Below are 13363 nucleotides of genomic sequence, written 5' to 3' on the forward strand. Positions count from 1 at the left end.
AATTGTGAGTGATCGTTTTGTGTTGTGTGGAATCCCCGGGGAAATAGAATAGCAAGTGGTGAGTAGAATCCACTTGGCTGTGAGGTCACTGGCTGGGAGGGAGATTAGTGCAGGGTTATGCAGAACTGGAAGCGCTAATTACGATTTTCCTGAATGAATTATAATGATAGCTACGAGTCCACTGTTGAAACTCCCGTGGTGATATCACCTAGTAAGGGTCACATGCGGAAGGAGTAATAGGTTCTTCGGAGCTCGAGTGATAGCAAAGGAGTCCGCTGGTGAAACTTTAGACTTAGTATATATCCCGGAAAGAAGTGGACGAGTCAAAGGAGTAGCAGGTTCTCTAATGCTCGTATGAGAGCATAGGTAGAAAAAAAAATCTGTCCGTAGTGAATGAAAAGTAGACAGAAGTGGTTTACTTGCAGTGAGAGAAAAACCTTTTTCCTTTTTAAAACCCTCAAGCACAGAGTTATACGTTGTTAACTAAATTGAGCACTTGCACTTTAAGAAAAATTAAAAGTTTCCGTTACCTTGTGAAGGAGGGAGTCGGTCGCAAGGCTGCACTGACGTCACTCCGTGCCGCGCTGGTATTGGTTGAGACAGCGGGTGTGTAGCGAAGCTAGAATTGTAAGGGAGGGGTGAGTGCCGAAGCGTGAGACCGTGTCTCGCGAAGGGGCTGCGCACCCATTGGTCAAGAGTATTTGCAACCTCTGTGCTGATTGGTTGCTGTGAATTGAAAGACGCGCTAGCATTGGAAGCACCTTAGTAAACAAAATTAATCAATCCGAGCTTGAAGACAGTTTGGAGAGGTGTATGTGGTATCCCGAATTCTTACCTGATCCGAAAAATCTAGGTTTTCATAAGGAGCAGATGCTAAGAGGTAGACCTTACAATATGTACGGAAGCAAGAGAAAAATGTCATTTGCCAAAAAGATTACAAACTATTTCAAGAAAGACAAGCCCATCAGAACTAGAGAGGGTGTGATCATTCCCCCACCTAATACTCCCGCATCATTTATGATGTTTGACAAAGGGTATCATACATGTGTATGGTTGGAAAATTGGGTAAAGTATACTGAAGATGACGGAGTCTTAGCATTTCCCCTCGATGGTACCTTTAATGGTAGAATCTTGTTTAACTTGAGGACCCGAATGAATGAACTATACCCCAGACCCAGATTAACGCAATATGAAGCTTTAGAGGAATGGGAGATTGAGGCTCTAGAGCGAGACAGACCCCGGATGGATAAGGGAGTGAGCAAATGGTATCCAAAATTGCAGCGGGAAACAAAGGAGAAAAAGATGAAACAGTGGAGACAGAATACGATGGTTGAGGGACTATTTCCAATGTTTGGGGTAACTGAACAAGAGGGAGGAAAAAGGACAGAGAAAACCCGACATTTAATGGCTATGGGGGACTCAGAAGATGAATACCTGGAAGATTTACTAATGAAAAATCCACCTCCCTATGCTGAAGAGTCTGGGCCCCTAAGCTCGAAAAATCCATTGTTCCGACATCCTAGAAGTAGAAGGGCCAGTGAGACAGATGTAGCTGGTACCGGTAGCAAACTCAGTGGTAGTGATGGATTTTGTAGGCCTGGCACAGCTATCCCAAATTATCGACCCTTTGATGATGAACGACCAGGTTTGGCAATCCCAACTGCCCCGAGTATATACCCTCCACTAGTACCCCAAATAATGCATGACAACTCTATGGAAAGGGTTTTACATGAACGAGAAAAGGAAGCATTGATTAAACAGCTAAATGAACTAATTCAGACTATAGCTCAGATAAATCCCAGTCCTGAAGCATTGACAATTCCAGTCACTATTGGTCCAGTTGTTCCTCTTTATGGGGATAGACAGGCTGATCCAAGAACTCCTGTTATTACGCCAAATGTAGCACCGCCTAGAAAAGAGCCGCTCATAGTCGATGGTCAGGCAAGTGAATGTGAGTCTATGGTCTCCCTGATGGATCTTCCCATAAGGGAACCTGAAACCAGTGTACCACGGTCAGGAAACCAGACTAAGGCAAAGGAGGTCCTGACAGAAACAGCTTCAGGTACCCGGAGTGCCACAGTAGTGACTCTGGAAGAAATAGAACGATGGTCCCGAGAGATGGAAAAAGAAACCCCTCAGCCGAGACCATTAGATATGTACAAGCTAAGAGTAGAGCTGGAGGAACTGACGGCTGGGAATGTAGGATTAGACAGGTTAAATACCTTTGATGAAGAAGAGTTGTTCCTATGCAAAAGCCTTCCCCGGAATATTAGAGTGTTCCAGTATGGGAATAGATGTTAGTCGATCCAAGGTACTACAGAAACCCTACAGGGCAGAATTTTCCGACAAGGATTTAGAAAATATGAATATGTCAGGGTAGAAGATACAGATAAAGGAATTGCTGAACATAATGCAGAAATGGGGAGATCTAGACAAATGGAAAGCCAGATGGGCAAAGAAAAAGGAAGACAGTAAGACCAAGCCAAATACTTCTGAATATGTTCTTAAGGAAGTAGACAAGGCAGAAAATATGTATCCCATGAGAGAAGTACCAGGTGGGAAATATGTACATGTCCCATGGTCCCGACAGGATATTGTGTCCTTTACAAATGACTTCCCAAAATTAAGAGAGAAACCTGTAGAATGGTATCGGCAGGTTGAGCGATTCGTGAAGGTTCAAAAATGTCTCCTGAAGGACCTGGATGGGTTCTTTGACATTGTAGTTCCTGTAGACTTGTGGACAGATTGCAAAATTGCAGTTGATTGGCCTAGTGAAGAATATGAGAGAGACTCCAGAACCGGAGCTCCCTCGCCAGATGTAATGAGAAAGTATGATAAAGTCATACAATACCTAAAAGAGAAAGTGCCAGCAAAGGAAACTGATTGGACCCGAATAGATAGAACTACCCAAAATCGTGATGAAACAGTGAACTCCTACTATGAACGATTACTACAGGTATTCAAAACCTACAATGGAATCGATAATATTGAAATGAAGGATATGACTCATTTCATTTATCGATTCGTGTTGGGTTTGAGGCCTGAAATATCCCAGTGGATCAGGGATAATAAAATCTGTTGGCAGGGCAAACCCATAGATGAGGTCCTCAAGTACGCTAAGTACTGTGAGGATGAGTTGGAGAACAAAAGAAAAGCCCTGAAGGAAAAAGTGATGTGGGCACAAGTAAAATTGGCTGAACAACAAGAGAAACAGGTAAGTAAAATTAATAATAATGTTCAAAACACTACCTCTGGGGGAGGGGGGAAGCCTCGAGTAAAAATGAGTAAAGAAGAGGCAAAAAAGAAGTTTCCCTGCCACGGGTGCGGTCAGATAGGGCACTGGAGAGACGAGTGTCCACATTTGCAGGCTGGTAATGCCCCCATAAATGGTTTAAATCCACAGGTGCAGAAAGAGGGGCCACGAAAGAACCAGCAACAGGTAAAACAGCATCCGTTGCCTCGAGCTCCTGGACCTAACTATAAGAATCAGGCTCAGCAAAATGAGGGGGGCGAGGTATGGGAAGGAGGGGATGAGAGAAATGCAGCAACTTCGCAATTCCTGTTAAATGATACATTCCTCTGTGATGAACCATACTGACGGGGCCTAAGGGGGGAGGACGAGGAGTGCGTGCTTGGCGCCTCCTTACCGGTAGACCAGACAGGGCCATACATTGAAGGAAAGGTTGAAGGAAATGATGTCACCTTTCTGTTGGACACTGGTGCTACCCGTTCTACTGTGAGAACAGTGGACGTTCCAAACCTACCCCTCTCGGGAGAAGCTATCCAAGTAGTGGGCGTGTCAAATCAGATAATCAGTACTCCAATAACTGAACCAATGGAGATTTCTATAGGGAACTTTAAAGAAATGCACAGATTTGTTGTCTGTGACTCTAGTCCAGTGAATTTGCTGGGACGTGATTTGTTGTGCAAAATGAACTGTACCATCTTTTGCACACCAAAGGGCGTCGAAATTCAGACCCCAGATGAAGATGGACTGTACAAATTGATGTTACTAAGGCCTGACACAGAAATTAAGACACTGACAATACAGGACTTACCTGAAGAGCTCCAACAAAAGGTGATACCCGATGTGTGGGATTTCACTGGGAAAGATGTGGGATTAATGGCAAATGTGGACCCAGTTAAAATAGCCATTAAGACAAATGCCGTTTAGCCGAAAACCAGACAGTATAAAATGAGTGCAGATGTGAAAGCTGGAGTTGCTATTGAAGTAAAAAGGTTGCTAGAGGCAAACATAATACAGGAAGTAATGAGCAGTCCTTGTAATTCACCCATAATTGGAATTAAAAAGCCTAGTGGAAAGTACAGGGTAGTACAGGACCTGCAAAAGGTAAACCAGATTGTTGTACCTTGCTGTCCTATTGTGCCGAACCCTGCAGTGATCTTGTACCAGATTCAATGGAATGCGGAATGGTTTACCGTTATTGACTTATGTCACGCATTCTTTTCCATCCCATTGCATCCAGACAGCAAATTTCTTTTCTCATTTGAATTCGACAGTCATGTCTATGTTTGGAATCGTGTCCCTCAAGGGTACACAGAAAGTCCTTCGATTTTCAATCAAATTTTAAAAAGATGCCTTGAATCACTAATTCTGCCAAAAGAATCAGTTTTGGTCCAGTACATAGACGACCTTCTGGTGGCGTCTAAAAGTTGGAACGACTGTGTTACTGACACCATTGCCTTATTGAATCATCTAGGCAAGGGAGGACATAAAGTATCACCTGACAAATTGCAGTTCTGTAAAAACTCAGTGAAATATCTGGGGCACCAGATAGAAAAAGGTATCCGAAGGGTCACTTCAGAAAGAATTAGACTAATTCGAGATATGGAGTTACCTAGAACCCAGAAAGAAGTCAGAATGTTCCTAGGAGTTGTAGGGTACTGCAGACAGTGGATTGTGGGATTTGCGGTTCTAGCCAAACCATTGATAGAAATGACCAAGAAAGGAGTACAAGATCCAGTTGAGTGGGATGATGAAAGTATGACAGCCTGGATAAAATTACGAAATTGTCTGTGTTCAGCTCCTGCATTGGGAATGCCTGACTATTCCAAGAACTTTGAATTGTTTTGTGATACACGAGACAATTGTGCACTCTCAGTCCTAACACAAGAACATGGTCTGACCAGACGTCCGGTGGACTATTTTTCGGCTACTCTAGACCCGGTGGCTGCTGTTTTACCTGGATGCCTGAAAGCAGTAGCTGCAACTTGCACTAGTCTAGAACAAAGTGAAAACATTGTTATGGGACATCCTGTAACTGTATATGTTCCACATTCAGTTGTAATTCTGCTGACCAGAACCAAGACTCAGTAACTCACACCCAGTCGGCTGACTAAGTATGAGAGAATTCTTATAGGTGCAGAAAATGTGATAATTTCCTGATGTAACATACTAAATCCAGCAACCTTGTTACCAAATACCCAAAGTACAGAAGTTGAGGGTGAAATGGAGCATAACTGCATTGACCTAACTGAATTTAGTACTAAACCATGTCCTGATATAAAAGAAACAGCCTTACCCGTAGAAGACCTTGTGATGTTTGTGGATGGCTCCTGTTTAAGACATGAGGACGGAGGTCTGAGTGCTGCCTATGCGGTAGTCACTCTAGAAACAACCCTAGAAGCATCTTACTTAAGTGAAATAAAATCTGCCCAAGTAGCTGAATTAATTGCATTGGCAAGAGCTTGTAAACAAGGGAAAAATAAGAGGGTAACCATATACACTGACAGTCAATATGGTTACGGGGTTGTGCATGACTTCGGACAGTTGTGGTTGCAAAGAGAATTCATGACTTCCTCAGGTACCCCTATCAGAAATGGAAAAGTGGTACAGAACCTACTGGAAGCAATCCAGTTACCCAAAGAGTTGGCGGTGGTCAAGTGTGCTGCTCACAAATCTGGCAACGACAATGTGACAGCCGGAAATCGATATGCTGACCAAATTGCCCAATATTGTGCCCGATACAAAATGTCCCTAAAAATCAAATTATGGGGAGGCGGAAGCAGCTGCCAACTTATGGTGTTTGAGAATGTATCTACTTGGAGGGAACTGAAAGAGTTGCAGCAAGCAGCAGAACAAGATGAAAAGGAGAAATGGGAAAAATATGGATGTCAACCTAGGGATAGGGATGGTGTTATTGTTTGTGGGAAGGGTATGCCTGTATTGCCAGACAGTATGGTTGCTCCAATGGCCCGATTAATACACGGGGACTCACACATAGGAAGGGATGCAATGTGCCGTGTTTTTCAAGAAGTGTGGTACAATTCGAAGTTCAGAAACATTGCAGAGGCACTTTGCCAGAGGTGTTTGACTTGTCAGCAGCTTAACCCGGGGAAAAGAACAGTAGTGGACCAAAGTACGATTGGAAAGGCAGAAGGTCCCTTTGTCAGACTGCAGGCTGACTTTATTCAATTGCCCATGTGCAAAGGACATAGGTACGTTCTGGTTATAGTCTGCCTGTTTTCAAGATGGGTGGAGGCCTACCCAGCAAAGAAAAATAATGCCATTACTGAAGCCAAATTATTACTAAGGGAACTAATACCTAGGTACGGTTTTCCAGAGACAATTGAAACAGACAGAGGTGGGCATTTTGCCAACGAAATCTTAGAAGATCTTTATAAAGCCTTCAAAATTACCCCAAAACTGCACTGTGCATATCATCCAGAGGCTTCTGGAGTAGTCGAACATGAATGGCACTTTAAAGTCAAGATTGGCCAAAATGTGTAACTCTACAGGATTGAACTGGATAGACGCTTTGCCCTCTGTCCTGATGGGATTGAGAAGCATTCCAGACCGAAAGACAGGCCTGAGTCCCCATGAGATACTAATGGGAAGAGTGATGCGACAGGCATGGGTACCTGGACACAAACTGCTAAATATTTCTGATGATTTGGTACTAGAATACTGCAAGCAGCTGGGTGACCAAGTGCGTTCTATCTCTCACCAGATTGGGGAGGACTCCGTCGCCTGGCCAACAACTCCAGCTCATAAACTGAAACCGGGTGATTGGGTTGTGTTAAAGAAACACACCCGGAAGAGTTGCCTCAGACCGAAGTGGGGAAAACCGAGACAGGTGATCCTTGTCACTACAACTGCAGTGAAGTGTGCAGGCGTGCCAAAATGGATCCATGCCAGTCATACTAAGCGGGTGACCGGAGAAGAAGCGACTGAAGCTGAAGGTGGTGCAGCTGAGGAGTCTCCAGATGAGGGTCCGGAACTAGCTGATATCGAACTACCGAGCACCAGTCAAGACGAATGGTTCCCAGCAGACGATCTGATTCTTGATCCAATAAGAACCAGAAAGTATTCCTACCTAGATAGAGATTGGGATAATGAGGACGAGACAGGAATAGACAGAGAAAATCAGGTTATCGAGAATCACATCAGACCTGATCAGGAAATAGGTCAAGTAGGGACAGACCAAGTTATCGACACTCCTCCGAAGACTCCAGAAACTGAAAAGGGACAGATAGTAATTAGGGCTGAAGTTCATGCGGAAGAAAATCAAGGGTTCGAAGTGCATGAACAGGAACAGATAGAAATAGACAAACGTGTTCAGGAGGCAGAGTCTGAAACAGTTGAAAATCAAAGACAAATCCGAAATATACCTGAACAAGGCCAGCTTAGAAACCAGGCGGAAGAAACTGAAGAAAGACCTGGGACTAGTCAGACAGGAAGGGAAAAAGATACAGTCGAAATAACAGTGCCACAACTGAACGAAAATAAAAGGGCTCGTGAGGAGAGCCAAACTACAGTAACAGCTAAAAGACTCAAGAAGAAGAGTGAACCTAGATACATAAAAAGACTGAAACTAAGATTAAAGACAGTAGAGGAGAAATTAGAAGACCGAAAAAGGGCTGCCAGTGAAAGACAGAAAACAGGAGCTCAGCCAAACAGACAAAGTACCAGGATAAAAAGACAAAACAAAAATTATCGGAGTCCTGAATGGACTTACTTGGTGTTGGAAGAAATTGAAGATCTCGAAATAAGCGACAAAAGCGACAAGACTCAATTACTGATCAGGGTTCCGAAGAAGAAGACCCAACCTGAAAGTGAAACTACGTAAGCCTCCTGTGTAAAGTTACAAAGAGGGGTTGGAAAGCTTCTTTCGAGCCAAAATGTCCGATTCAAATGTGAATGGAAGACCTAGAGGAAACTGTTGTAAAACATGCTGTAAAATATGCTTATGTAGTGTAGCAATAGTACTGATAGTATGGATAGGACTAACAGTCTTAATACCTTTTATGATAAGTAAAGATACTAATCTGTACCCTACTAAACAAGTGACGCCAGACACAGAAGCTGTACAAACCGAAGAAACACCACGAAGTGTAGAAAGACGTGAGAATACAGTTAGCCTGAAACAAACTAGACCTGACTTAGATGCATTAGATGAGGGAGGACTACATTATCACAGAATCAAAAACAGAACACATTTAAATGTATTTGCAAATCTTTTAGTACACAATGTAGAAGCCATGGAAATAGAAGACTTATGTCTGCATGAAGCTACCTACTTCTGTAGCTGAAGGTGTGACCTATCACCATCTACCCCTAACCTATGGAATTTCCTGTAGTATATTAGCAAGCTTATTTTATAGAAGCACCTTACAGTACTACTATTCAAACTCTGACGTGATTTTTTCTGAACTTCCTATTCGGGGAAACCTGAACATTGTACATATTAAGAGTGACGTGACTCGTTATATGGGAGAATATTTCCTGACGATTGGCGACATAGATTTAAATGAAGCACGCAGATGTAATTTGACTTGTTCATTACATGAACAAGAGAAAATGTTCTTAAAAATGGCAGAAAAAAGAAGGGAGAGTTTCCAGAGTAGGCAGATGATAAGAGACAGAAAACCCCTAAATGGGCTGAAAACATGGAAAGCACCTCAAATGGTGAAGCTAATCCTGCACTGTTGCTGGACTTCGAACGGAAAGGGAAACTCTGTCTTCATAGAGAAAAGACTAGTTATTATAATAATGTATTCATCGGTTCCAGTGAATGCGAACACAATTACAAGGTAATTGGAGGTTGGGGTTTCAAAAATGGGTCAGAACCTGTGTTTCCTGGAATTTATTATATACGTGGAAACAAGGCTTATTTCAAATTGCCGGATCACTGGTATGGAAGCTGCTATTTTGGCATTGTCTTCCCGAAAATATACCATGTGAACAACGTCGCTGGAAGCAATGAAAATACTAATGATTTAGTACGTAGTAAACGAGAAAGTGTAGGAGAAATTATAGGTGATATATTTAGTGCACTGATACCTGGAGTGGTAGTGGTTCTGAATACTCACCGAATTTGCAAATTGTCTACAGTAGTGGATCGGTTATCAACTGACACTGCTGCTGGATTCCTGCTGGTCAATACTGAAATGGTTGCGATCAGATCAATGGTTTTACAGAATCGACTTGCTCTTGATACCTTATTGGCAAAAGAGGGCGGAGTCTGCAGGATGTTGAAGGCGCAACATTGTAGTACTTACATTCCTGATAAGAGTGTTGAGATTAAGAAATATGTAAGAAACATTACTAATCTGGAAAAGGAACTCAAACCACTGGAGGTTGATAGTGCCTGCAAGAGACTAACTGATGGTCTCTCCTCTGTAGGTAGTTGGTTTTCTAACATAGGTAGGAGTCTTGTGGGAAAAATACTGATGCCAATGGCTGGAATAAGTTTGATTGTACTGATTGTAATAATTTGCTGCAAATGTCAAAAATGCAGAAAGAAGTATACTGTGAACAAGAGTGAAACGGAATATAGATGAACTGGAATTAGAAGAGTTGAGAAACCAGATTTACAAAAAGGCCAAAAATTCCCATCCTAATAAGGATGCAGAAAAAAGGCTCAACAACAAATTTGTAGAGATCGAGATGAATGAGATTTGAAAGAAGTTGGCATCTGTTTCCATTAATGGTGATGATAGTAAATATCACCAAAGAGGGGATTGATGGAGCAAGGATTCGCACGTAAAGCGACTTGCTCACATTCAAGAACCTCGTTTAATCTATAATGTCATTAATCAACATGTTTTGTCATTAATAATACACTTTCACACAACACGCGGGTGTCCCAGAGATGCTTGCCTATGTGTCTATTAATCTTAACAAAGCTTGCATTCTACAGAATCGCTGCTTTGCAGAAATCTAGTCTGCGCATGCGTCGGTCATACCCATGTGATGGGACGCACTCGTAGTTCTGGAGGGATTTTTCGCACATGCGCATTACTGCTAATATGGCCGCTTTGTCTTTAACATGCTCTCCGCTTGCTACTGCCGCTTTTGCTCAACTGTCTATTTCTGCCTAAAACCCTAATGCTATAGATATTATAAAAAGTAAGGGGTGCAGTGTAGCTAATCATGGTATACAGTGTATTCATTTTTCTGTGTTTCTAATTTGTTTTCGCTTACTTTTCATGTACCGCGTATCTGTGGGTCTGGGAGTGGGGAGCCTCTCCATCTTAGAAGTCTGACAGGGACTCACCACGTGACATGAGAAACGAAGTCTTGCAACAGTGGAACTCAGCCAGCTGGCTGCCAAAGCGGAGATGCTCCTGGGAACCTGCTCTTTGGCCTGGGAGAGGACTTCGACTTGTACCTGAATTGTATCAGTTTGTGTGATAATGTTTGTGTGCTCCATTGTTCTCTTTACACGTATGCCATGGGAGCTGGAATATAAGGGGTGGGTACGAAAAATTAAATATTCATTGTGGGAACACTAAATTTTAGGTGGTGACAGTGACCTAACCACCTCTCTTGTACAATCCAAAGTTGGGGATCCTGTCTTGGCAACATTTATGGGTGGTCCATGGACCCGAAAACAGTATAACTAGCCTAGTTCTAGATAGAGAAATTGTCCAACTTGTCAGAGTAGCTGACCTGTCACCGACCCTACGAACTCTATAGGTGATTGATACAGAGAGCTGCGGAGCACTCTGTCCGTAATTTCCACAAACTCCAAGGGGTGGAAGAGTCTTAAGTGCTGGCGAAGCAGTTTGCTGGGAGATTAGAGAACCCAATCGGGGTTATTGGCGGATTCCGTGCAGTGAGGGAGTAGCGCAGGCGTTGCATCCGAAGCTTCAGGTGTTGGTCGTGCCCTTTGATGAGCCAAGTCCTAATCCAAATCCTGAGGGGTATCCTGTCCTGACTGTCCATGAGCTGTACCTGCTCGCCTACTGGCATCCTAAGTCCTTGAGGCCTCGCCTTTTCCCAAACTGACCCATGGCCAGGGTTAGTCCTCATTCCTGTCCTAGGTAAATATAATTGTGGGTGTCCGTCTATCTATCCTCTCTTCTTCTCTTCCTTTAATAAAGCATCCTTGCCTATGTTATTTTCCTGGTTTTTCCAAAAGACTTACATGCAAACTGTTTATTAGCTATGTTCCATTTTTCCCTTTACCTGTAGGATATTATTAAACTGGTTGTTTACTTAGTGTGATAAATTTACTCTTGTTTAGAACTTATGCTTAGATTAATAGTCAGAATAAGGTTTGTTTAAAACAATAGTAGCAAAACTAGCACTCTACTAAATAGTATGTTCTTGCCCACTTTTACTTGCCTTAGTGTAAGCCTGAAAAGTGAGTAGCATGTTCCCTGTTACCCTTACCCTATAGTTTTCACTTGCACTCAATGGTGCTTGCTCTCATTCATAGTTATATTATAGTTATAATTCTAATTATTGATATTCTAATCTGTATCAATTTTATTCCCATGGCATTTGGATTCTAAATCTGATATATAAAGTCTTGAAAACCCTTCAGGTGTCTGTGGTTATTACAAAAGTATAAATCATTTCAAAATGTATATGGTGTGTTTGGTTAGCCTTATCTCCTACCCCTGCTAGCTCCTGATCTATCGGAAACATAGGTACCTGTGTCAAGGTGGTAAGTCAGGTACATTGGAAATAATTGTAAGGAAAACACAAAGAATTACTGATGGTGATGTGTAAACTCGTCCAATTCACAAAAATACAGTCATAAACAAGTCATGGGCCCAATGCGTGTAAATTAGGTGTAATAAAGAGTTGGATGACGTGCGTGCTCTATCACATGTAAGAGGGAAATGTTTCACAATTGGGACCTTAGAGAACAAGTCACCAGATTGCAGAATAAACTGAACAAAACTGCTAAAACAAGTCAACAATTGAATAAGCATAAGGAAGGTTTAGGTCATAAGAATATACAGTCAGCTAGTGTAATTCTGAACATTGATAATGCACGAACAAGATCTAGACCCTCAAATACATTCCAGGTGAGCCTGTACAATGAGTAGATGTGTGCATCACATACCTACCTTTTGATTTTATCCTCTTGATTCCGTGCATGCTGTTTGAGCAAAATGTTTTCATCGTGAATTCGCAGGAAGCGATCTTCCAGGTCTTCTCGCGATACTTTAGAAACTGCTTGTCGAGCTTTCACATGATGTACACTTGGTGATTCTGTAATCAATATTGTAAAGATTCATATCCTTATTATTTGGTTTTTTTTTAGTACAAGAAGACAGTTCCTAAGACATTAATTCATTATGTAGTACATATGATATTCCTTTAGGTAGGAGGGTCTACCTATACAAATAAAGGGTAAGCTCATTTATACTTCCGGGTCATTTGGAATAAAGAACATCAATCCAAGCTGCACTGCAATCACATATCTCGAAGATTAGTAGTAACAGAAGAAGTACACTCCCAACACCAACTTTATACGAAAGGGCCAGTTATAGCAAATCTGATTCTTGAGTGAAATCCTACAGACGTTTAGGATGGGGGTATCAAGGCTTAATTTTCAGGATATCCAGATAAAATAAATGCACATGTATCTTCATAGAACACTTTACAAAGTCAGAAGCTAGCCTGATGTTTTAGTAGGGATCAGGCCTCCCCTGGCTGATGATACAGTTTTAGATAATATACCTTCTAAACATTCGCCTACTGTCTTTCACTTCAAAACTGTTATTTACAACTCTAAAAGTAAGAGTGACCATCACTAAACAAAAGCAATATGATGTTCTAAGAACTAAGCAATTAAGCATATATGATCTAACTCTGCCATATCCTTAAATATGACAGATGAGGAACCCAAATCAAAGGTTTCCAATAATATAAATGATGCCTAAGTGAAGACTAACCTTATTCACTGCATTATTTGGGAGTCTCCCTCCATAGTTGAGACTCCCAAAATGCTAACTTAAAGGAAAATATTTCTTAAATGGATTAAAGTAGCATTTTGCAATTGTGATAAATGCAATACAAATACATGAAGCCCTACATGAACAAAATGTAGGCAACTGGTTAGGGCACTTTCTAGTAGATTAAACAACATGACCATTACAT

General features: G+C 41.9%; 1 protein-coding gene across 4 annotated transcripts in view; it reads right to left on the bottom strand.

Annotated features, from left to right (window-relative positions):
* The window catches only part of RPGRIP1L (RPGRIP1 like), a 1159147-nt gene that overhangs the window by 976806 nt on the left and 168978 nt on the right, over positions 1-13363 (bottom strand). For all 4 annotated transcript variants that reach the window (XM_086945185.1, XM_086945184.1, XM_086945187.1 and 1 more), the window contains exon 3: positions 12328-12472. In XM_086945185.1, coding sequence (XP_086801311.1) covers positions 12328-12472 — 145 coding nt within the window. The remainder of the gene's footprint in view (positions 1-12327; positions 12473-13363) is intronic.

This window comes from Lissotriton vulgaris, chromosome 12 (assembly GCF_964263255.1).
Source record: "Lissotriton vulgaris chromosome 12, aLisVul1.2, whole genome shotgun sequence".
Classification (NCBI taxonomy): Eukaryota; Metazoa; Chordata; class Amphibia; order Caudata; family Salamandridae; genus Lissotriton; species Lissotriton vulgaris.